The sequence below is a fragment of the Oncorhynchus nerka genome, linkage group LG2 (assembly GCF_034236695.1).
Source record: "Oncorhynchus nerka isolate Pitt River linkage group LG2, Oner_Uvic_2.0, whole genome shotgun sequence".
In the NCBI taxonomy this organism is placed as follows: Eukaryota; Metazoa; Chordata; class Actinopteri; order Salmoniformes; family Salmonidae; genus Oncorhynchus; species Oncorhynchus nerka.
In genome coordinates, this window is record NC_088397.1 from 59,959,475 (window position 1) to 59,982,304 (window position 22,830).

A 22,830-nucleotide genomic window follows, 5' to 3' on the forward strand; every position below is an offset into this window, starting at 1 on the left:
GAGCTCAATGACTAAGCATACTAAACACAGAGGCAGCACGATGATGATGATAAGAATCTTAAACAAGCCTGTCTCTGCCCTGCCTGTCCATGGAATGATCAAAGGACATGAACTCCCATTGCTATGGGCCATCTACAGGCCATGTATTATGTGAAACCCGGAAGGATGATGTAACATGAGGTCCTTGGCATTTGACAAAAAATGTATGCATCCATAAGATGAAGAAAACACTCAAGAAAACTCAGAACAACAATCATCAATGTACAAGAATTTAATCACATAAAATGAGGTTGAAAAAACACAATAGACACAGAGTTCTGTTGTAAGTATTGTATAAATAAAACAAATATTAAAACATATAGAAGGAAACTCAAACATTTTTGCTTATCGTAATAATTACCTTTAAAGAGTAGTGTGACAGAATCATTAGAAAAGCCATTGACAATCTATCCATTCTCAGAAAACACATTCATATGTCCAGGACACAGTTAATCAGACACTGCAGTGTTGTTGTTTTGGAACTAATGTGTACATGTACGTGATTCTGTGGCACTGAAGTGAGGGAGACCAGATGAGTAGTATGAACATTCTGAATGAACTATCACTAGACACTGTCTGTCTTTTATGTCAGAGAGAGCGGTCATGTTCAGTGTGTGTTGTGTCTCTGTGACCCCTCACACTGTGATGAAGGACCCCTGGTCTCTGTTGGCTGACTCTGGCACCACACAACGACCCCTTCGCCTGGTCACACGAAGCTTCCGGTGGAATTTGGCATAGCAACGGAACCCTGAGACAAATTAATAGGAACGCTGTCAGAGGATGGACATGCAGGCTACTGACATCAGAAACTGAGCCCTATATGTCCTATGTTGGTTGTGTTCTCACTTAAATTCTCTGATGCTCTGTGGCTTTGGCCTGTTACGTCGCTTACTCACCTTCCTCACACATACAGTCATCATAGCACTTGTTGTTGAGGCCGCGGTTGTGAAGCTTGCACTCGTGCTGTCTCAGGTCACAGCAGGATCCTATGGGTGGGGTAGAGGGAGAAACGTCAGGTTATTTGCGTAACCCCGGTTCTCTGATAATATGAGTGAAGTATCTCACTATAGGGACACATGAGAGCCAGTTTCATCATAGCGCTTGATGGTTTTTGCGACTGCACTTGCAGAAACTTTCCAAGTTCTTGAAAATGTCCGCATTGACTGACTTTCATGTCTTAAAGTAATGATGAACTGTTGTTTCTCTTTGCTTATTTGAGCTCTTTTTGCCATAACATGGACTTGGTCTTTTGCCAAATAGGGCTGTCTTCTGTTTACCACATCTACCTTGTCACAACACAACTGACTGGCTCAAAGACATTCCACAAATTAACTTTTAAGAAGGCACACCTGTTAATTGAAATGCATTCCAGGTGACTACCTCATGAAGCTGGTTGAGATAATGCCAAGAGTGTGCAAAGCTATCATCAAGGCAAAGGGTGGCTACTTTGAAGACTCTCAAATACAAAACATTTACTGAATTGTTTAACACTTTTTTGGTTACTACATGATTCCATATGTGTTATTTCATAGTTTTGATGTCTTCACTGTTATTTTACAATGTAGAAAATAGTCCAATTAAAGAAAAACCCTGGAATGAGTAGATGTGTCAACTTTTGACTGGTCCTGTATATATATATATTTTTACAGCATTAACAATATTATTTACAGTATATAGATTGTAAACAGTAGTGGACCGAGTATCAAACCTTGGGGCACCTCTTTATGTAACTCAAGAAACTCAGATTTGACCACATCTACCTTGATGGCCTGAGGTCTGTCGTTGAGATAATTCTGAAACCATCGGCAAGCATCAGTATCAAACCCTATAGAGGACAGCTTATTCATCAGAATAGCATGGTCTACAGTATCAAAAGCTTTTGACAAGTCTACAAACATGGTAACACAATTCATTCTATCATCTAAGGAATTTGCAATATATATATATATTTTTTTAATTGTACCTTTATTTTACTAGGCAAGTCAGTTAAGAACAAATTCTTATTTTCAATGACGGCCTAGGAACAGTGGGTTAACTGCCTGTTCAGGGGCAGAACGACAGATTTGTACCTTGTCAGCTTGGGGATTTGAACTTGCAACCTTCCGGTTACTAGTCCAACGCTCTAACCACTAGGCTACAACAAGCACGGTAGTCATAGTGGTACTACATTTAGGTCTGAATCTGGATTGATTAACATTAAAAATACCATTTACAGATAGAAAATAACATAGCTGTAACATAGCTGTTTGTTGACCAATGATTCTAGGATTTTTTGCAAGACAAGGGAGCCTGGAAATGGGTCGATAATTATCGAGATCATTACTATCCCGCCTTTATGAATTTATGAGCTGCTTTCCACACTTTTGGAATATTTCCTAATACTAAAATTAAATAATAAATGTGTGTTACTGAGCAAGCAATGAGGGGTGCTGCATAGTTAAGCAAAGACGGGTCCATCTTGGTGTCAATAGCTAATCAGGCAGCAAGAACTTCTGTTTCTGTGAGAAAAACCAGGACTACCATTTCCCAAGTCGACTGATTCCACTGAGACAACTGAAAGCTGTATGTGGGAAGAACAGTCAACTAACTCGCCAAGACCAGTTTGACCACCATTTATTTCAAGTAAGACACTAGCTGAGATAAAATGCTGATTAAAACCATCACAAATCTTAACTTTCTGAGTAATGATGCAGGAGTCTAAAACTACTTGCTTAAAAAGGGCAGTAGAGGAATTACCCCGCTTCAGTGAATGAACTGTTTTCCAGAATTTAGAGGGATCACTAACAGTCTGCCATAGAGCTAAGGAAGTATTTTGATTTGACCTGTTTAACCGAGGCAGTGCACCTATTTCTCAACTACCAAAATAGCTGCTGATTCACCAGACTTGATTTCATACCAAGAGGTCTGAGAGAACCGGAGAGCACCATGGATTAATTTGGTTTTTGACTTTGAGTTGCTTGAAAGGGACATGTTTAGGGCTCCTGAGTGGTGCAGCGGTCGAAGGCACTGCATCTCAGTGCTTGAGGCGTCACTACAGACACCCTGTTTTGAATCCAGGCTGTATCACAACTGGCCGTGATTGGGAGTATAGGGCGGCACACAATTGGCTGGTGTTGGCCGTCATTGTAAATAAGAATTTGTTCTTAACTGACTTGCCGAGTTAAATAAAAGGTTACATTTTTTAAACCAGTCAAAATGGACGAGAAAAATAAAAGTGCCAAAACAGGGTACTGGTATGCAGCTAGTAAAAAAAAGCCAATCAAATGTATTTATAAAGCCCTTTTAACACCAGCCGATGTCACAAAGTGCTATACAGGAACCCAGCCTAAAGCCCCAAACAGCAAGCAATGCAGATGTAGAAGCAGGGTGGCTAGGAAAAACTCCCTTGAATGGCAGGAACCTAGGGAAAAAAACTAGAAAGGAACCAGGCTCTGAGGGGTGGCCAGTCCTCTTCTGGCTGTGTCGGGTGGAGATTATAACAGTACATGGCCAAGATGTTCATAGATGACCAGCAGGGTCAAATAATAATAATCACAGTGGTTGTAGAGGGAGCAACAGGTCAGCACCTCAGGAGTAAATGTCAGTTGGCTTTTCATAGCCGATCATTCAGAGTTAGAGACAGTAGGTGCGGTAGAGTGAGAGAGTCGAAAACAGCAGGTCCAGGACAAGGTAGCACATCCGGTGAACAGGTCAGGGATCCATAACCACAGGCATAACAGTTGAAACTGGAGCAGCAGCACGACCAGGTGGACTGGGGACAGCAAGCAGTCATCATGCCAGGTGGTCCTGAGGCATGGTCCTAGGGCTCAGGTCCTCAGTGAGAATAGAAAGAGAAATATTAACATGGTCTATATTACTATACATCATAAAAGGAATTTTTTAATATTTATCTTTGCAATTATAGGAGGGTCAGTTTTCAATTTGGTATCTCTAATAAAAGCGATAGGGCAGTGGTCGCTAATATCACAAAAAAAAAACACCACTAGCCAAATACTAATGGGGTCGGTTAGTCAGTATAAAATCAATTGATGAGGAGTTTGCTAGGTTTTTTACATGAATCTGAATGGGTTTCATTATCAGCTGAGGCAAGTTGAATTCAAGACAGATATTCTTAATCTGATCTGAGGCATGTGTAAGCCAATCAAGATATAGATCTCCTAACACATCCAGTTCAGATACCAGAAAGGGTTTTAAATAATCAGAAATAATACCAACAGCCCCCACAGAAGTGGCTGGGGGGGGCAATAGACAGCAGTAATAAATATCTGCATATTTTGGCTTATGGCCACTTTTACAACCAACAAAGCGAGTAGATTTGACATAAAGAGTGAGAGTAGATTTGACATAAATAGCTACCCCTCCCTCTCATTTTTGTCTATCACATCTGAAAATGTTATAGTTCACAATGGCAATGTCCTTATCCATAATCAAATTATTCAGCCAGGTCTCCAGAACGTCTGGGCTAGTGTCATGCACAAGACATCCAGAAAGTCTAGTTTAGACATCAGGCTTCGCACGTTTACAGTAAATTGATCAAAAATATAAATGCAACATGTAAAGTGCTGGTCTCATGTTTCATGAGCTGAAATAAAATATGCCAGAAATGTTCCATACAAAAAGCTCTCCAATTTTGTGCACAAATATGTTTATTTCCCTGTTAGTGCCAAGATAATCCATCCACCTGACAGATGTGGCATATCAAGAAGCTGATTAAACAGCATGGCCATTACACAGGTGCACCTTGCGCTGGGGACAATAAAAGGCCACTCTAAAACGTGCAGTTCTGTCACACTACACAAAGCCACAGGTGCTAAAGTTGAGGGAGCGTGCAATTGGCATGCTGAAAGCAGGAATGTCCACCATAGCTTTTGCCAGATAGTGTAATGTTAATTTCTCTACCATAAGCCAACACCAAAGTCGTTTTAGAGAATTTGGCAGTATGTCCAACCGGCCTCACAACCGCAGACCATGTGTAACCATGGCAGTCCACTATCTCTACATCCAGCTTCTTTACCTGCGGGATGGCCTGAGACCAGCCACCCGGAAAGCAGATGAAACTGAGGACTATTTCTGTTTGTTATAATGCCCTTTGGTGGGTAAAAACGGATTCTGATTTGCTGGGCCTGGCTCCCCAGTGGGTGGGCCTCTGGCTGCGCCCCTGCCCTAAATCCATAGATTAGGGCATAGCAAATGTATTTAATTTGACCAATTTCCTTAAATGAACTGTAACTCAGTAAAATCATTGAACTTGTTGCATGTTGCGTTCATATTCTTGTTCAGTATATATGTAACAGTTCAAGCCATCTATGAGTATCCATGTTGACACAAGTCAATAGAACTGGATGAGCTAGCCACAATGGGCTTTCTGATTGGATTCAATGTGGCAGAGCAAATAGTATAATTCAGATAAATGTGCACAAGATTACTATTGACAATACCCCTATGTTTATGTAGCAATATTTTTATTTTTTATTTCACCTTTATTTAGCCAGGTAGGCTAGTTGAGAACAAGTTCTCATTTGCAACTGCAACCTGGCCAAGATAAAGCATAGCAATTTGACACATACAACAACACAGAGTTACACATGGAATAAACAAAACATACATTCAATAATACAGTAGAAAAAAAGAAAACAAAAGTCTATATACAGTGAGTGCAAATGAGGTAAGATAAGGGAGATAAAACAATAAATAGACCATGGTGGCGAAGTAATTACAATATAGCAATTAAAACACTGGAATGATAGATGTACAGAAGATGAATGTGCAAGTAGAGATACTGGGGTGAAAAGGAGCAAGATAAATAAATAAATACAATATGGGGATGAGTAGATAGATGGGCTGTTTACAGATGGGCTATGTACAGGTGCAGTGATCTGAGAGCTGCTCTGACAGCTGGTGCTTAAAGGTAGTGAGGGAGATGTGAGTCTCCAGCTTCAGTGATTTTTACAGTTCGTTCCAGTCATTGGCAGCAGAGAACTGGAAGGAAAGGCGACCAAAGTAGGAATTGGCTTTGGGGGTGACCGGTGAGATATACCTGCTGGAGCACATGCTACGAGTGGGCATTGCTATGGTGACCAGTGAGCTGAGATAAGGCAGGGCCTTGTAGATAACCTGTAGCCAGTCGGTTTGGAGACGAGTATGAAGCGAGGGCCAACCAACGAGAGGGTACAGGTCGCAGTGGTGGGTAGTGTATGGAGCTTTGGTGACAAAACGGATGGCACTGTGATAGACTGCATCCAATTTGATGAGTAGGGTGTTGGAGGCTATTTTATAGATGGCATCGCCGAAGTCGAGGATCGGTAGGATGATCAGTTTTACGAGGGTATGTTTGGCAGCATGAGTGAAGGATGCTTTGTTGCGATATAGGAAGCCGATTCTAGATTTAATTTTGGATTGGAGATGCTTAATGTGAAGGAGAGTTTACAGTCTAACCAGACACCTAGCTATTTGTAGTTGTCCACGTATTCTAAGTCAGAGCCGTCCAGAGTAGTGATGCTGGACGGGCGGGCAGGTGAGGGCAGTGATCGATTGAATAGCATGCATTTAGTTTTACTTGCATTTAAGAGCAGTTGGAGGCCATGGAAGGAGAGTTGTATGGCATTGAAGCTCATCTGGAGGTTAGTTAACACAGTGTCCAAAGAGGGGCCAGAAGTATAGAGAATGGTGTCATCTGCGTAGAGGTGGATCAGAGAATCCCCAGCAGCAAGAGCGACATCATTGATGTATACAGAGAAGAGAGTCAGCCCGAGAATTGAACCCTGTGGCACCCTCACAGAGACTGTCAGAGGTCCGGACAACAGGCCCTCCGATTTGACACACTGAACTCTATCAGAGAAGTAGTTGGTAAACCAGGCGAGGCAATCATTTGAGAAACAAAGGCTGTAGAGTCTGCAAATAAGAATGTGGTGATTGACAGAGTCGAAAGCCTTGGCCAGGTCGATGAATACGGCTGCACAGTAATGTCTCTTATCGATGGCGGTTATGATGTCGTGTAGGACCTTGAGCGTGGCTGAGGTGCACCCGTGACCAGCTCTGAAACCAGATTGCATAGCGGAGAAGGTACGGTGGGATTCGAAATGGTCAGTAATCTGTTTGTTAACTTGGCCCCTTTGAAGAGGGGCATGACTGCAGCAGCTTTCCAATCTTTGGGAATCACAGACAATACGAAAGAGAGGTTAAACAGGCTAGTAATAGGGGTTGCAACAATTTTGGCAGATCATTTTAGAAAGAGAGGGTCCAGATTGTCTAGCCCGGCTGATTTGTAGGGGTCCAGATTTTGCAGCTCTTTCAGAACATCAGCTATCTGGATTTGGGTGAAGGAGAAATGGTGGGGGCTTTGGCGGGTTGCTGTGGAGGGTGCCGGGCAGTTGACTGGGGTAGGGGTAGCCAGGTGGAAAGCATGGCCAGCCATAGAGAAGTGCTTATTGAAATTCTCAATTATAGTGGGTTTATCGGTGGTAACAGTGTTTCCTAGCCTCAGAGCAGTAGGCAGCTGGGAGGAGGTACTCTTATTCTCCATGGACTTTACAGTGTCCCAGAACTTTTTTGAGTTAGAGCTACAGGATGCAAATTTCTCGATTTTTCGATGCTAATGCAGAACGCAACAGGATGTTTTTGTGCTGGTCAAAGGCAGACAGGTCTGGAGTGAACCAAGGACTATATCTATTCCTAGTTCTACATTTTTTTTGCTTATTTAAGATGGTGAGGCAGGTACTTTTAAAGAATAACCAGGCATCCTCTACTGACGGGATGAGGTCAAAGTCATTCCAGGATACCCCGGCCAGGTCGATTAGAAAGGCCTGCTCGCAGAAGTGTTTTAGGGAGCATTTGACAGTGATTAGGTGTGGTCGTTTGGTCGCAGACCCATTACGGATGCAGGCAATGAGGCAGTGATCGCTGAGATCTTGATTGAGAACAGCAGAGGTGTATTTGGAGGGGGAGTTAGTTAGGATGTTATCTATGAGGGTGCCTGTGTTTACGGAATTGTGGTTGTACCTGGTAGGTTCATTGATCATTTGTGTGAGATTGAGGGCATCAAGCTTAGATTGTAGGATGGCCGGGGTGTTAAGCATGTCCCAGTTTAGGTCACCTAGTAGCACGAGCTCAGAAGATAGATGGGGGGCAGTCAGTTCACATATAGTGTCGAGGGCACAGCTGGGGGCAGAGGGGGGTCTATAGCAAGCGGCAAACAGTGAGAGACTTGTTTCTGGAAAGGTCAATTCTTGGAAGTAGATGCTCGAATTGTTTGGGTACAGACCTGCAGGCTATCTTGGCAGTAGTTTGCAACACCGCTCCCTTTGGCAGTTCTATCTTGTTGGAAAATGTTATAGTTAGGGATGGAGATTTCAGGGTTTTTGGTGGTTTTCCTAAGCCAGGATTCAGACATGGCTAAGACATCTGGGTTGGCAGAGTGTGTTAAAGCAGTGAGTAAAACAAACTTAGAGAGTAGGCTTCTAATGCTAACATGCATGAAACCAAGGCTTTTACGGTTACAGAAGTCAACAAATGAGAGCACCTGGGGAGTGAGAGTGGAGCGAGGCACTACAGGTCCTGGATTAACCTCTACACCACCAGAGGAACAGAGGAGAAGTAGGATAAGGGTACAGCTAAAGACTATACGAACTGGCCGCCAAGCAGGTTTGGAACAGAGAGTAAAAGAAGCAGGTGTCTGGGAACGATAGCATAGATTCAAGGCATAGTGTACAGAGAAAGGTAAGGTAGGATGTGAGTACATTGGAGGTAAACCTAGGCATTGAGTAATGATGAGAGCGATATTGTCTCTAGAGATGTTTAAACCAGGTGATGTCATCGCATATGTAGGAGGTGGAACAACATGGTTGATTAAGGCATATTGAGCAGTGCTAGAGGCGCTACAATGAAATAAGACAGTAATCACTAAGCAGGACAGTAATGGATGAGGCATATTGATATTAGAGAGAGGCATGCGTAGCCAAGTTAACAAATGGGTCTAGTGACTGGTTGGGCTGGCTGGGGACACGGCGATTCAGACAATTAGGCAGGCCGGTGCTAACAAGCTAGCAGTTAGTAGGCCGGGGCTAACAAGCTAGCAGTAAGCAGACCGGGGCACGCAAGCTAGCAGTTAGCAGACCAGGGCAAGCAAGCTAGCAGACCGGGGCTAGCAAGCTAGCAGTTAGTAGACCGGGGCTAGCAAGTTAGCAGAAGGGCCTTTGGGGGATGTCGCGATGAAGGTAAGTCTGTTTTTGCCTCTTCGTGCAGTGACGTTGATAGACCAGTCGTGGATTAGTAGGGTTCCAAGTAGCTCTAGGTAGCTAGCAGGCCGCGGTTAGCAGAATGGGCCTTCAGCGCACGTCGCGCCTTAGGGGATGTCGGCATTCCAGTCGTAGAGGATCGGCGGGGTTCTATGCCCCGTACTGGCAGTAGAAAGGGTCTGGATATTGTAGCCCAGGAGTGGGCTTCGGTGGTAGCCCAGGAGCCCTAGCCAGGCTAGCTTCAGGCTAATTGGTGCTTGCTCCGGGATGGAGACACTGGTCAGGAGTAGTCACCCGGGATTGCGGTTAGCTAGTTGCGAAAATCCAGATGAAAATGATCGCTTGATATGCGCATACTGTAGGTGGAGCTAACAACAGTGGGTCCCTTACGGGAGCTAACAGAGCTATCAATGTAAATTAAATGAACAGACCCATAATTACTATTTACAATACCCCTATCAACATGTGAATCTGTGGAGGAATGATTTCGCTGCAATTTAATAGGAGTAAATACCTTTGAACAGCATCCTCTGCTTCCAAAAGGTGTCAAAATTGTCTACAAAAGTTACACCATTGGAGCTGCAGTAGTCACATAGGTAGTGAAGTGCTATTAACCTGCTTAAATGTTCACTACCTCAACCCAGCAAGGGCAGAGGGCTAGACATTTGAGGATGTTTTTTGATGTCCAGCAGAGATCCAATCAGTTCTTCAAAATCCTGTTTCAGCCATTCCAAACTATCATTCCTAATGTCATTAAATCTCACATGGAATACAACAGCATCAATCTCCGTGTGCTGACATAGAACGGTAGGGAGTAGCCAAGTAATATGCTGTACTCGAGGTCTGGGGTAGCACAGGGTTTTTGGTCCAGGAACCGAGACGCTTCGTACCATAGAGATGCCTAAAACAACAGCCAGCGAGATGAGAGGAAATCCACCCATTCCTACGCCTCGCATGAGTCGGGAGACCCGTTGAGGACTAGTGAGAGGCGGTATCTCGTATGCTAGGAACTCTTGGCACCCGGTTCAAGCCTCCCATAATCAATGAAGCGTCATTCACTGTAGAAGCCACCGGCAAGGGAGACAGAACAGGGGACCAAGGCGCAGGTATCTCCGGATCCAATATCGAAGCATAAGCCCCCAGGGATGGTGCCGGAACCTCTGGATCCAGGGCGGCGAAGCTGTTTGAAGTCTTTATCAGGTCCGGGCTTCCCACCGCCAAGGAGGCCTCTATTGACAAAAGGCCGCTGCTTTCGCCATCCACGGCGAGTGACGTGCCTCCATGGGTGGTTGGTAGGGTCAAGAATAGGAACATCCACTAAGTCATCCAGAAGCATCCTACCAACTCCATTCTCCAGGGAAGGGGTAAACCCCTTTGGGGAGGGATCCCTGCAGAGCACTGGCCAGTCGGCTGTTGGTAGACAACACGGCAGCGACACTCCCACCAGGCCAGAGCGGCATCCAGCAACCGGAGTAGAAGAAAAAGTAGGCCGACATGGATTCCCCAGTAGCTTGTGTAAATTCTCTATTTGTTTGCTAAGAGTAGCCACTTCACCCCTGTTGTCCTATGCAAGCAAACAGTTGCTACATTGGAAGTCCGGATGGTCCACATTGTCCCAGAAGAGAAAAAATTATCACAACTCCTGCATCTTTGAAAACATTCGTTAGCAACCTTGATTTGAAACTAGTTTAGCTAGTGTAGCTGGGCTTCCATGTCTCTCTTGTTGACAGGAATTTACTAAAAGTTTGCTACAAGCTACAGTGGGTTTGCAAATACAGCCTGCACCCCGCTTCCTGAAACAAGCACAGCCAGTGAAATGGCAAAGACACAAGCAACACACACCCGAGTCACACACCAGTACGGCAAACAGAGAGAAAGCGGAGGACTTGCTCATCGTATGGATCCCGGCTGCACATACACTATACGAGCGGAAGATGACCAACTCGCAAGGTGGTGCTGTAGCAACTAGTAGTAAATTGTGGGGCACTGAGCCAAAACACAGGTCAACATGTTATAAGGCGGTCCCACCCTCTACTTCATTATCAAGCAACTGTTTTCGTCCACGTGAAGGGAAACGTGTTGAGATTCTTCACTCATATTAATATTGTCGGTAGAACCTCATAAAAGGTTTGAGGGGTTGCCCAACATGCCGCATTACAGATCTCTTGGATAGAGATGCCTTTGTATAGTGCCCATGACGCAGCCATACCTCTGGTGGAATGGACTCTCAAGCCCTCCGGAGGTGGTAAACCCTTGCTATTATAAGCCAGGGTTAGGTTGTAAGGTAACCTTTGATAACCCTAGGGCAAATAGCAGGTATGAGTGGTGGACTGACAGTGCGTGCAGCTCACTCACCCACTTTGCGTACGTAATGGCTAAAAGTAATGCAGTTTTAAATGAGAGATATCACAGAGATATCACATTCCTATGCTTTTCGGCGGCTGCTGTGAAATGACCTCAAGCACAATAGATAGGTCCCACGATGGGACTAACGGCTTGGACGCTGGGCATAAGCAACACGCCTTTCATAAAATGTCAACTCAGGGGGTGTTTTCCCGCTGTATTATTGTCGAAGCCTATATGACAGGCAGAGTCTGCAGTACCTCTTAATGGTGGAAAAGGCTTTCCCCTGTCCAAAAGGCCCTGCAAAAAGCATAGTACCTCTGAAACAGAGCATTGGAAGGGAATTATCCATTTCTGACCACACCATTTTTCAAACATACACCACTTATTATCATACAGTGAGCTTGCAGAAGGGACGCTTGCCTTAGGCCTATTGCATTGATATTCATCCTCTCACGGGCCAGGCCCAAAGAGTGCGCAAAATCTCTCCATTCACTTGGGTCAACAGATCACTTTGTAACAGCAGCTGCTAGGGCTGGTCAAAACAATCTCCGCTAGCCACAGCTGTCCTGGCCATTGAGGGGCTGTAAGGATGAGGGACACATTCTGATCCTTCACTCTGGATAGAGTGGGAAGGATCAGACAGGGGAGGCGAGGCATAAAGCTGCACCCTTGGCCATGGGTGTGCCAGCGTGTCCACCCCTAGTGGTGCATCACTACCAGCTAGTGCAAAGAACAGCGGACAGTGTGTGTCTGTGCATGATGCAATTAAATCTACAGAAGCTTGTCCATATCTCTCCCACACTTGGGCCACCAATTTGGGATGTACAGGGGATTCCCTCTGGACAACATGTCTGCTACTGTGTTCATAACACCTGGAACATGAGTCACAGGTGAAGAGAAGAGGTGCTGCTCCACAGAATGAGCTTGTGGACTAGCCTGCATACAGCTACAGAGATCGGGCGCCACCCTGGCGGTTGGTGTGTGCCTCTACAGTCATATTTTCCGCCCTGACCAGGATGTGACAATTCCTAAGAAAAGGCAGAAAATGCTTTAGGGCCAGAAGGGCTGTAAGCAACCTGTAGTCATTTATATGAGCAAGTGGGAGTTGTGGGGACCACAATTCGTTCACTGCCCCACCCTGTGACAAATGTGTCTGTCGTCAATACTTTCCTTGCAAACACTACCCCTAGTGGAGTGCCTTCGGCAAAGACAGAGAGGTCCATCCAGTGGCGGAGAGCCGGGCCAGACTTTGAAGTGGCTGCAATGAAGGACAGCTTGCCCCAGGACCTGCCTCTACTCTGTGAACTCGCCTCCGGGTTCGCAGTCTTCTGCGATGGTGGGGGTTTGGAACCCCTGGCACCAGTGTACTGCCCTCATCCTGCAATGAAGTTACACGGGCTGGTTGCAGGGGACGTCAGACCGGGATGGGGCCTGGGACTGTGTGGCAGGCAGAAGTTGAAAGCCTCGCCTTCTGTCCTGCGAAGTTCCATCCTACACATACACATTCTGGAGGATGGAGGAAGAAAAACATTCAGGCCAGGGAGAGACATGCCGGCAAGTGAGGAGGCACAGCATTTGGGGTGGAGGTGGTTAGCTAGAGAAGGATCCACTGGAGGGGTTTGCAGAACCCCAGCTCCTCCATACCCTGCATGTCCATGGTAGCAATGTCCCTAGCTGGGACCTTGCCCAACAGGTTCTTTTGCCAGCTGTGTTTGGCCTCCGCCAAGCAAGCTGGAATCGCAGGGACATCCTGTTTCTCAGGGACAGAACAGGATGGAAGTCTCTTCCAATCAAATCAGTCTCTTTCAGCGTTTCACTCAATATTGAGCTTGGCTGCAGCCCGTTTGTACACATGGAGCAGCCGATACTCCATGCTGGGAGAGAGGGGCCCTTCCTCCCTGGGGGGGGGTGTCTTCCTCCCCTTCTTCATCCTCGTTGTGGAAGTGGTGCAGAATACTGTCATCCTCCTCCTTGTACATCCCCTTGTCTCCCTTCCCTGTTGCTAGTTTGTCAAACAGTGGGTGGAAATCCAGGGGTGACCGTCCATAACCTCAGCTCAGCTGGTTTCATTCAGGGTTGTTGGGTTGCCTCTTGGCCTGAAGGCTGGGAGGTAGAAGAGCCTTGCGGGGGGCTGCATGGCACGCCCTACTTTTGAGACTCGATTTAGGCAACTTCTTGCAATGAGTGCAAGATTCAGGATTAGCGAGAGCTGCCTGAGCATGCTCCAGTCCCAAGCAGGGGGTCTGCTGGGTTCACCCTGTGCAGGGGTAGTAGTAGCCATAGCTCTGGCTAGTGGGTCCAGGCTATGCTTGTGATGGCTGACGCTTAGCCGTATAGCTAGCTAGTGTTCACATCATGAGCTAATTGCTAGCACGCTGCTAGCTGAAGAAAAGTATGTGGTGTAACTCTTTGGTGAGCTAGCTAGGTTAGCTTTGCCTTGCAGTGTGGGCTAACCAAATATTAAGAGTCTATTTTCTGTCTTTTACCGTGATGGGGAAAAAACGCTGCTAGCTGAAGAAAAGTATGTGGTGTAACTCTTTGGTGAGCTAGCTAGGTTAGCTTTGCCTTGCAGTGTGGGCTAACCAAATATTAAAAGTCTATTTTCTGTCTTTTACCGTGATGGGGAAAAAAGAAGCATAAAGAAGTTAGCTAAGTGGTGTATTGGGGCGAAGGCTCGCCGTGTAGTGCTAGCATTGACTGGAAACTGAGAAGTAAACTTTTCCTTTGGGTGGGTGTGCTCAATTCATGTAAAGCAAAGCTGTTATCTTGTGCTAGGCAACGCGTCCTGTATAGGTCCCCTTTGAGCAGTTAAGCAGGAAAGCAGTGGTTCAAGTCGTGCTGAGGAGAGATAGATAGAGCTTGTTCTCCGTTAAGAAACTGATAATGAAGTAGAGGGTGTTACCGTGGCACCTATTTACCATACACTATTTGCCACGCTTCCTGTCTGCCTTTGACAGACGTGCTATTGGAACTTTCTTTCACAAAGAAAAATTACTTTCGGTTGTAAATTCAAAAAACGCAAATGTTTCGACCATCACATGGTCTTTATCATAATGAGCTTTCATGAGACCATGACCTGAGTGGCCAGAGGTCAAGGGTCATCAGAGTCGTGGATGGAGGACAGTTTAGTCACTGACCTGGGAGGCAGTCCAAGTGGTGGTCACATGGCTCGATGGCATCAGCGTCCACCGTCAAGTTGCCACTGCTTAGGTTCTTACTACGCCACTTGTCTTCAGCATGCAAAATAACCAGCACAAAAACAGATTATCAGTAAAGTACCAGTAAAGTACTTCAACCCAGGCTCAGACAAACATATGGACGATCAAGCAAACACTTCAATGTCAAAGAAATAACAAATATATCAAGCATGTCTATCCTACGCAGTACAGTATGTTCAGTAGATGCAAAAGGATCATTAGGGTTTTTTGTGGAGTGAACACATATTCATGTATGACTTTCCACCAACATTAACATTAGCTGTATCTTCTCAAACTGAGATGACTAAATGTGTATTTGAATAAAGTGCTGACCTTTCTTCCTGGAAGAAGGCCAGGCATCCACTGGCTTCATGTCCTCGTAGTCCGTCCAGTCAAACAGCGTCATATCCAGAGTGGGCATCACCTCTCCTTGCACTTTCCCCCGGCCTGACTTCTGTAATGCAGAGAGAATATTATAGCCACACTTCAGTGGTCTATAACTACATTCCCGTAGTTGAGGTGAACAGACACCTGGTCCATAAAATGGCCTGTTAGTTGTGGACACTCAGGATTTCACAGCCCAGAGTGCTTTACAGGCAATCAGTGGGTTTCTGAGGACATGGCTGCACACTACACTGTTTATAGCCCTGAGGCAGCATACATACATCATACTAAACATCTTATGGTAGAGTGTTACTACTTGTCAGAGGAGAAGGCCTGTGAATCACTTTCACACAGCTGTGATTTTACCGGTATGTCAATGTCCTTCAATATCACACCTTGAATCAAAGCAATTTAAGCAGAAGTCAATATTGAATAAAACAACTCCTCAGGGGACTACTTAGCCAAAACCGATACGTCATAAACTTCAACAAAGCTCTTTACATAATTCCTTTCCTCTGGACCTCTGGACTGTGTTGACAAAATAATAGCAGGTTATAATGAAGTCAATATGACATTGAGAGGTCTCCTGGGGATGTCTAGAGAGACAGGACCTGAGAAAATCATCTATCAGGAAATAAGGGTCTGTGCCAACCAGACTCGTTGTGCACATTGATCCCAGCTCATTCTGTGTCACCCAGAGGAAACATTGAGAAACATCAACTAGATGAATGGCGGTGGGATACTAGTACCTGGCTGTTCATTTAGCCATCAGCCAAAATCAAACATGAATTAAGAACGCTCACATGTACCGGTGTCAATGAACCCAAGGCTATAATTTCCACTGCAGGCTGATATCTGACAGCTCCTGAATAAAGACATGCACACAATGTCCAAGGCTCTCTGGCAGCTTGTAAACAGCATACCAAGCAGTCAGACAGTTTAGACATCAAACACTCAGAGGCCAGTAAAGCCAGACAGGGCTACAGTAACTATGGAACTATGGACCTGAGACAGACACCACAGAAAAATAGCCTGGAGTAAGAGTCAGACCTCAACACAGGCTGAGTACTGTTATTTACCAGTCTGATGAGTGTGTTGGTGATTTAATAGCATCCTGAGAAAAATAGAGGGAGGATATAAGAGGGAGAGTATTTGTATGTGAGAAGCAGAGAAGGTATCTATCTATCTACCTGTATGAGTGATCATTGTGATGGTAGGCAGCATGCTGGGAGAAAGTGAAGGAAAAATGATAGGTCATTTAAAAAGCCTGTCTCCTCATTTCTCTGAGATGAGTAATGAGCTATGTGATACATTAAGCCCATTACGGAGCCTAGGTATTTCCAAATAGGAAATACAGTCACTCTTTCTTTACCATGAATAGCTCTCCTACAACACTGAATTACAATAGACAATGTTGTTTTGAATAAGCAGTCATATGTCTTTATGGGGTACCTTGGGTTTGGTGGAGGCTGGGGGCAGAGTTGGGAGATGCTCGCTCATCACTGTGGTAACCGCAGAGGAGCCGGAGCCAAAGTTGGTGTAGGAGACAGATCTCTCCTTCAGACTAGAGTCCAGCTCAGGCTCAGGGAGGAACCCTATAGGAAGGATGGATGGACAGAACAGGGGTTGGGGAGGAGAGGAAAGACCATACATTATCATATCCACTTAACCAGATTGTTGACAAGAAAATTACGTTTTTTTTAAAGTATAAGGTCAACTTCAGACTTAACCTCTTAAACTCTGATGCCCTCTGGTGGCATTTTCTAAACTATGCATAATATTGTATACTACCCTCATTATGAACATTTCTGTTTCAAAACTATAAGTCCTACAAACATATGTTTAGTACTGTTAGAAAGGTAAAAGCGGTGCGATTCAGATTTTTTAAAAATATTACAGAGCCCAAGAAAACTGAGCAGGCCCCCAAGAAACTGACATTGAAATATTTTAAACAAATTCCCATAGGGACACAGACATTTTAAAAGCGCCAAGCTTGTACAATGGACAATGCCTTAATTTTTTGTCTTACAGGAATGATATACATATGATGAGAAAGCTGAAGTCTCTAGCTATCCAATGATGTAAATACACAGAGTGTACAAAACATTAGGAACACCGTCCTTATATTGAGTTGCACCCCCTTTTGCCCTTAGGACAGCCTTAATTCGTCGGGCCATAGGCTCTACAAGGTGTCGAGAGTGTTCAATAGGGATCCTGGCCCATGTTGATTTCAGATGCTTGGCATCTGAGAGAAAATGTTGCAGTTTTAAAGCTAATTTCCTGCTATTCTACACATTTTATCATTGGGCAGAGAGATTTGTTGTTGCTGCAGCTTTGAAGCTAATATCCTGCAATTGTACACATTTTGCCATGAAACTCATTCCATGAATCCCTTGGCCAAAATGTGTTAAATATGTATTTGTTTTGTTGTAATATTCAAGGAAAAATAAATAATGTAAAAAAAATGTAATAATAATATTAATACTAATTTGGAGATCTGGCCGCAGACCCCCTGTAGTACCTCAAGTCTGAGGACCTCAGTCTGAGAACCCCTGCACTAGATAGCAGCAGGAGGTCTCTTGGCCACTTGAAGCCAGTTGCCGGCTTACGGCTCATTTGATAACCCTAGATCCTTTGGGGACTTACCTTTAGTGTGCCGACCCTTGTCTCTCCGACCTCCATGTCTCCTGTGATCAAAGGGGTGCCCATGTCCCTGTTCCTTTCCCTTGTGTGGCCCCAGAGGGTGGTTGTCCCGAGCATGAGATGGGTTCCTGATGCCTCCGCGACCATTCTCCCTCTCCCTGCCCCCAGGGCCCATCTCCAGTCTCACCGGGCTCAGGCCATCCAGACCCGTCCCATCATCCTCATGCCGAGCTGCGGGGTGCAAGGGACTGCGGGAGAGGAGCCCAGCCCCAGTATTGGCTTTGGCATAGTGTGCCCCTTGGCCCCCATGCCCCCCTCCACGCTCCCTGCCGTTCCCATGCCCATGGCTCTGGAAGCCCTGCTCAGGGTACTGGAGGGCATTGCCATTGCCTGGTGAGGGCTGTGCCAATCTCCTCTTGGCGTGTGTGGAGCGGGGCTCGGTACTGTGTGAGATGACCAGATTGGAGACCAGGAGAGCCAGAGGCAGACACCAGGAGGAAGCCATCACCTATAAGTACAGTGCCACCTGCTGGAAATATACAACATATTTCAGTACACTCGTTCTATATTCTATGTTTTACTCAAGAAAAGAGATGGGCAGGAGCAGCTACAGTATGATGCCGCAGACACGCGTTGGACTTCCAGAGTTCATTCAAATACATGTAGATACAGGCTCTTCCTCATCATGTTTTTAAAAAATCCCTACAAAACAGAGTATTTTCTTGGGTGAAACATCCGTGTCACAGCTGATTGGTGTGTTATCGCTCTGGACTGTCTGTGGCTTTAAACCTCTGCCATGAAGTCCATCACCAGGCAGCCACACTATCATCTTCTGAAGTCCCCAGACAGTACCCATGTTGTTCCCTTGTTCTCTTTTCCCAGAAGCACTCAGTTCCGCCATATCATAGCCTACTCACCCCTTCACCCCATCCCTGATGCTGTGCTACAGCAGTACTCATCAGTCCTGGCAGTAATCGTCAGCCTCTCGGGCTACCCCCTCAAGCCGCAGTGGCTCTTTAGGAGCCTATAAAGACAGAGACAGGCAGCCCCTTAGTGCTTGTGTTGTAAATGTCTTGCCCTGTCTGTCTGGAAATATTCCCAGCAAATATGCCCATATTGGCATGATGTGGGCCCAATGCAGGCAAAAATATTGGACCCATATAGGCTGCCTTTGCTCATTGGCTCCACATTGGCCCCCAAGGCATTTGCCCAGTGTGGACATCCCATATGTGGTGAGGGCAGCTCTTACCTTGCCTGAAATAAGCAAACATTCTCACAATGTGGGCTAAAATATTGGCCCCATGTAGGCTGCCCACCTTGAGCCAATGCGCCTTTGCTATTTAATAGGAATTCATAATTTATTTATGAAAAATGTAATTCAATGCATAGATTGCACAATTTAAGCCTTAAAGGTATTTAGGGAACGTGACACATTGCATCAGAAAAACAATGCTGTTGTTACTATCATACATATATTTTCAAACAAGAGAAACTGTTACCTTTCTCCTATGTCACATGTACTTAAGTATTTTTTAAAGACGTCATCAATGGCAGTGTAGAAGAAAAAAACAATTTGGTCACCAAACAACAGAACAACGCCAGTAACGGTTGCACAAAAATAACTGTGTGCAAACCACCCCCCAAATATTCAAATTGGGATGGCTCGTGCTGGGCTTGGTGTGGGCTAGCCTGTGTTGGGCGTGGGGTAGCCCATGTTGGGCTTGGTATGGGCTGGCCCATGTTGGGCTGATGTAGGATCGATGTGGGCTAGCCTGTGTTGGGCTGGTGTAGGCTAGTCTCTGTTAAGCTCATGTGGGCTTGGTGTGGGCTAGCCCCTGTTGGGCTTTGTGTGAGCTGGCCCATATTGGACTGATGTGGGATTGGTGTGGGCTAGCCTTTGTTGGGCTTGTTGTGGGCTAGCCTGTGGCAGGCTGGTGTGGGCTTGACGTAGGCTAGCCTATGCTGGGCTAGGCCATTTTGGGCTGATGTGCTATTGCTGTGGGCTAGCCCGTGCTAGGCTAGCCTGTGTTGGGCTTGATGTCGGCTAGCCCATGCCCACCTTTCCCACCGAATAAACACACGGGGCCAATGGAGTAATGTTCGCTGGGTTGGTATGGGGCTCAAGGAATCCTCAGGATTAATAATCACTAACTGACCAACTTAATTTGTATTCAACTCAGGATATCCTAATAAAATGTCCCTGTTTGCTGTTTCTAACCCCCTGGTCTAGTTCATGTGGGTTCATTTGGGTTGTTTATTAAAAGAACATGGTGGGCTTTCTGTTCTTCTCTGATGGGTTGGGACCGTCCATCGCCCTGGCAATGCAGAATGACTGCAATGCCCCTGCAGGTCAGTATTTTATGTTAAAGACGGACGGCTTGTGACCCATACAGAAAATCAATCGGGAAGAAGTATTGAGCCACTGCTGCTGGGGTGTTGTGGGTCGATAGCCCTGCCTCCATCATCACACACCACACACACTTTCAAACACCCCACCCTGAGGTTTACAGTGGGTTATTTAGGTGCTTCTAAAAATGGGCCAGGACTAGGAGATTGCGTTATGGGGAGGAGGGGAAGCAACTACTGTCCAGGGAAATTTGTGGTGCTATTGCAGGCAGACCTGCTGGGGGATTAGACACAAACTGCTTTCTCCAGCCCATCTCTGGGAGGGTATTCCACCAGCTGGGCAGTTTGCAAAAAACAGTGGGACTGTAGTTGCTGAGGTGAGACCTTTATCTTCTCCAACCTTACAGTGTGTGTCTGAGAGAGAGGCAGTGTGCCATATCCCACATAAAGTGTTTGGTCAGGCTTGATCACATTTTCCAGCCCTGTACATATGACTAGCGTGGCAAAGCTACTGGGAATTTACCAAAGTTACCAGAATCTTCAGTAATTTTGGCAATTAACAGAAAATCTATAGCAATCTATCATAACTTTGGTCATTTATACTTGAAATAACTTAAAACAAATACTGTATATATACACTACTGGTCAAAAGTTTGGACACACCTACTCATTCAAGGGGTTTTCTTTATTTGTACTATTTTATACATTGTATAATAATAGTGAAAACATCAAAACTATGAAATAATACATCATATAATAACCAAAAAAGTGTTGAACAAATTCTTCAAGGTAGCCAATCTTTGCCTTGATGACAGCTTTGCACACTCTTGCATTCTCTCAATCAGCTTCACGTGGAATGCTTTTCCAACAGTCTTGAAGGAGTTCTCACATATGCTGGGCACTTGCTGCCTTTCCTTCACTCTGTTGTCCAACTCATCTCAAACCATCTAAATTTGATTGTGGAGGCAGGTCATCTGATGCAACACTCCAACACTCTCATTATTGGTCAAATATCCATTACACAGCCTGTAGGTGTGTTCGGTCATTGTCCTGTTGAGAAAAAAATGATAGTCCCACCAAGCGCAAACCAGATGGGATGGAGTATCGCTGCAGAATGCTCTGGTAGCCATGCTGGTTAACTGTGCTTTGAATTCTAAATAAATCACAGACAGTGTCACCAGCAAAGCACCCCCACACCTCCTCCTCCATGCTCCACGGTGGGAACCAGACATCCGGAGATCATCCGTTCCCCTACACTGCCTCTCAGAAAGACACGGCTGTTGGAACCAAAAATCTCCCATTTGGACTCATTGAACAGAATTCCACCGGTCTAATGTGCATTGCTTGTGTTTCTTGGCCAAAGCAAGTATGTCCCTGATTGAGTCTGTAATACCAACATGTTTCAAGCAGATCACCATAGTCCCTGTGTCCAAGAACACAAAGGCAACCTGCCTGAATGACTACAGACCTGTAGCACTCATGTCCGTAGCCATGAAGTGCTTTGAAAGTATGGTCATGGCTCACATCAAAACCATTATCACAGAAACCCTAAACCCACTCCAATTTGCATACCGCCCACAAATGATGCAATCTCTATTGCATTCCACACTGCCTTTTCCCACCTGGACAAAAGGAACCCTTATGTGAGAATGCTATTCATTGACTTCAGCTCAGCATTCAACACCATAGTACCCTCGAATCTCATCACTAAGCTAAGGATCCTGGGACTAAACACATCCCTCTGCAACTGGATCCTGGACTTCCTGACGGGCCGCCCCCAGGTAGTGAGGGTAGGTAGCACCACATCTGCCACACTGATCCTCAACACTGGAGCTCCACAGGGGTGCGTGCACAGTCCTCTCCTGCACTCCATGTTCACCCACGACTGCATGGCCAGGCACGACTCCAACACCATCATTAAGTTTGCAGACGACACAACAGTGGTCGGCCTGATCACCGACAATGACGAGACAGCCTATAGGAAGTAGGTCAGAGACGTGCCCGGGTGGTGCCAGAATAACAACCTATCCCTCAACGTAACCAAGACTAAGGAGATGATTGTGGACTACAGGAAAAGGAGGACTGAGCACGCCCCCATTCTCATCGATGGGGCTGCAGTGGAGCAGGTTGAGAGCTTCAAGTTCCTTGGTGTCCACTTCAACAACAAACTAGAATGGTTCAAACACACCAAGACAGTCATGAAGAGGGCACGACAAAGCCTATTCCCCCTCAGGAAACTAAAAAGATTTGGCATTGGTCCTGAGATCCTCAAAAAGGTTCTACAGATGCAACATTGAGAGCCACTTGACTGGTTGCATCACTGCCTGGTACGGCAATTGCTCGGCCTCTGAACGCAAGGCACTACAGAGGGTAGTGCTTACAGCCAAGTACATCACTGGGGCTAAGCTGCCTGTCATCCAGGACCTCTACACCAGGTGGTGTCAGAGGAAGACCTAAAAATTGTCAAAGACGCCAGCCACCCCAGTCATAGACTGTTCTCTCTACTACCGCATGGCAAGCGTTACTGGAGTGCCAAGTCTAGGACAAAAAGGCTTCTCAACATTTTTTTTTACCCCCAAGCCATAAGACTCCTGAACAGGTAATTAAATGGCTACCCGGACTATTTGCATTGTGTGCCACCA

At 45.6% G+C, this 22,830-nt stretch overlaps 1 protein-coding gene across 3 annotated transcripts in view; it reads right to left on the reverse strand.

The window, feature by feature from the left end:
• Positions 1–255: 255 nt before the first annotated feature.
• LOC115138972 (draxin-B) overlaps positions 256–22,830 on the reverse strand; it is a 28,601-nt gene continuing 6,026 nt past the window's right edge. The window contains exons 2-8 of one of the 3 annotated variants that reach the window (XM_029676158.2): positions 18,760–18,866; positions 17,846–18,371; positions 16,652–16,794; positions 15,149–15,269; positions 14,756–14,848; positions 936–1,025; positions 256–787 (exon numbers count right to left, since the gene is read on the reverse strand). In XM_029676158.2, coding sequence (XP_029532018.1) covers positions 675–787; positions 936–1,025; positions 14,756–14,848; positions 15,149–15,269; positions 16,652–16,794; positions 17,846–18,347 — 1,062 coding nt within the window. In that variant the 5' untranslated portion in view covers positions 18,348–18,371; positions 18,760–18,866 and the 3' untranslated portion in view covers positions 256–674. The remainder of the gene's footprint in view (positions 788–935; positions 1,026–14,755; positions 14,849–15,148; positions 15,270–16,651; positions 16,795–17,845; positions 18,372–18,759; positions 18,867–22,830) is intronic. The other 2 variants (XM_029676164.2, XM_029676151.2) reach the window with 2 other exon arrangements.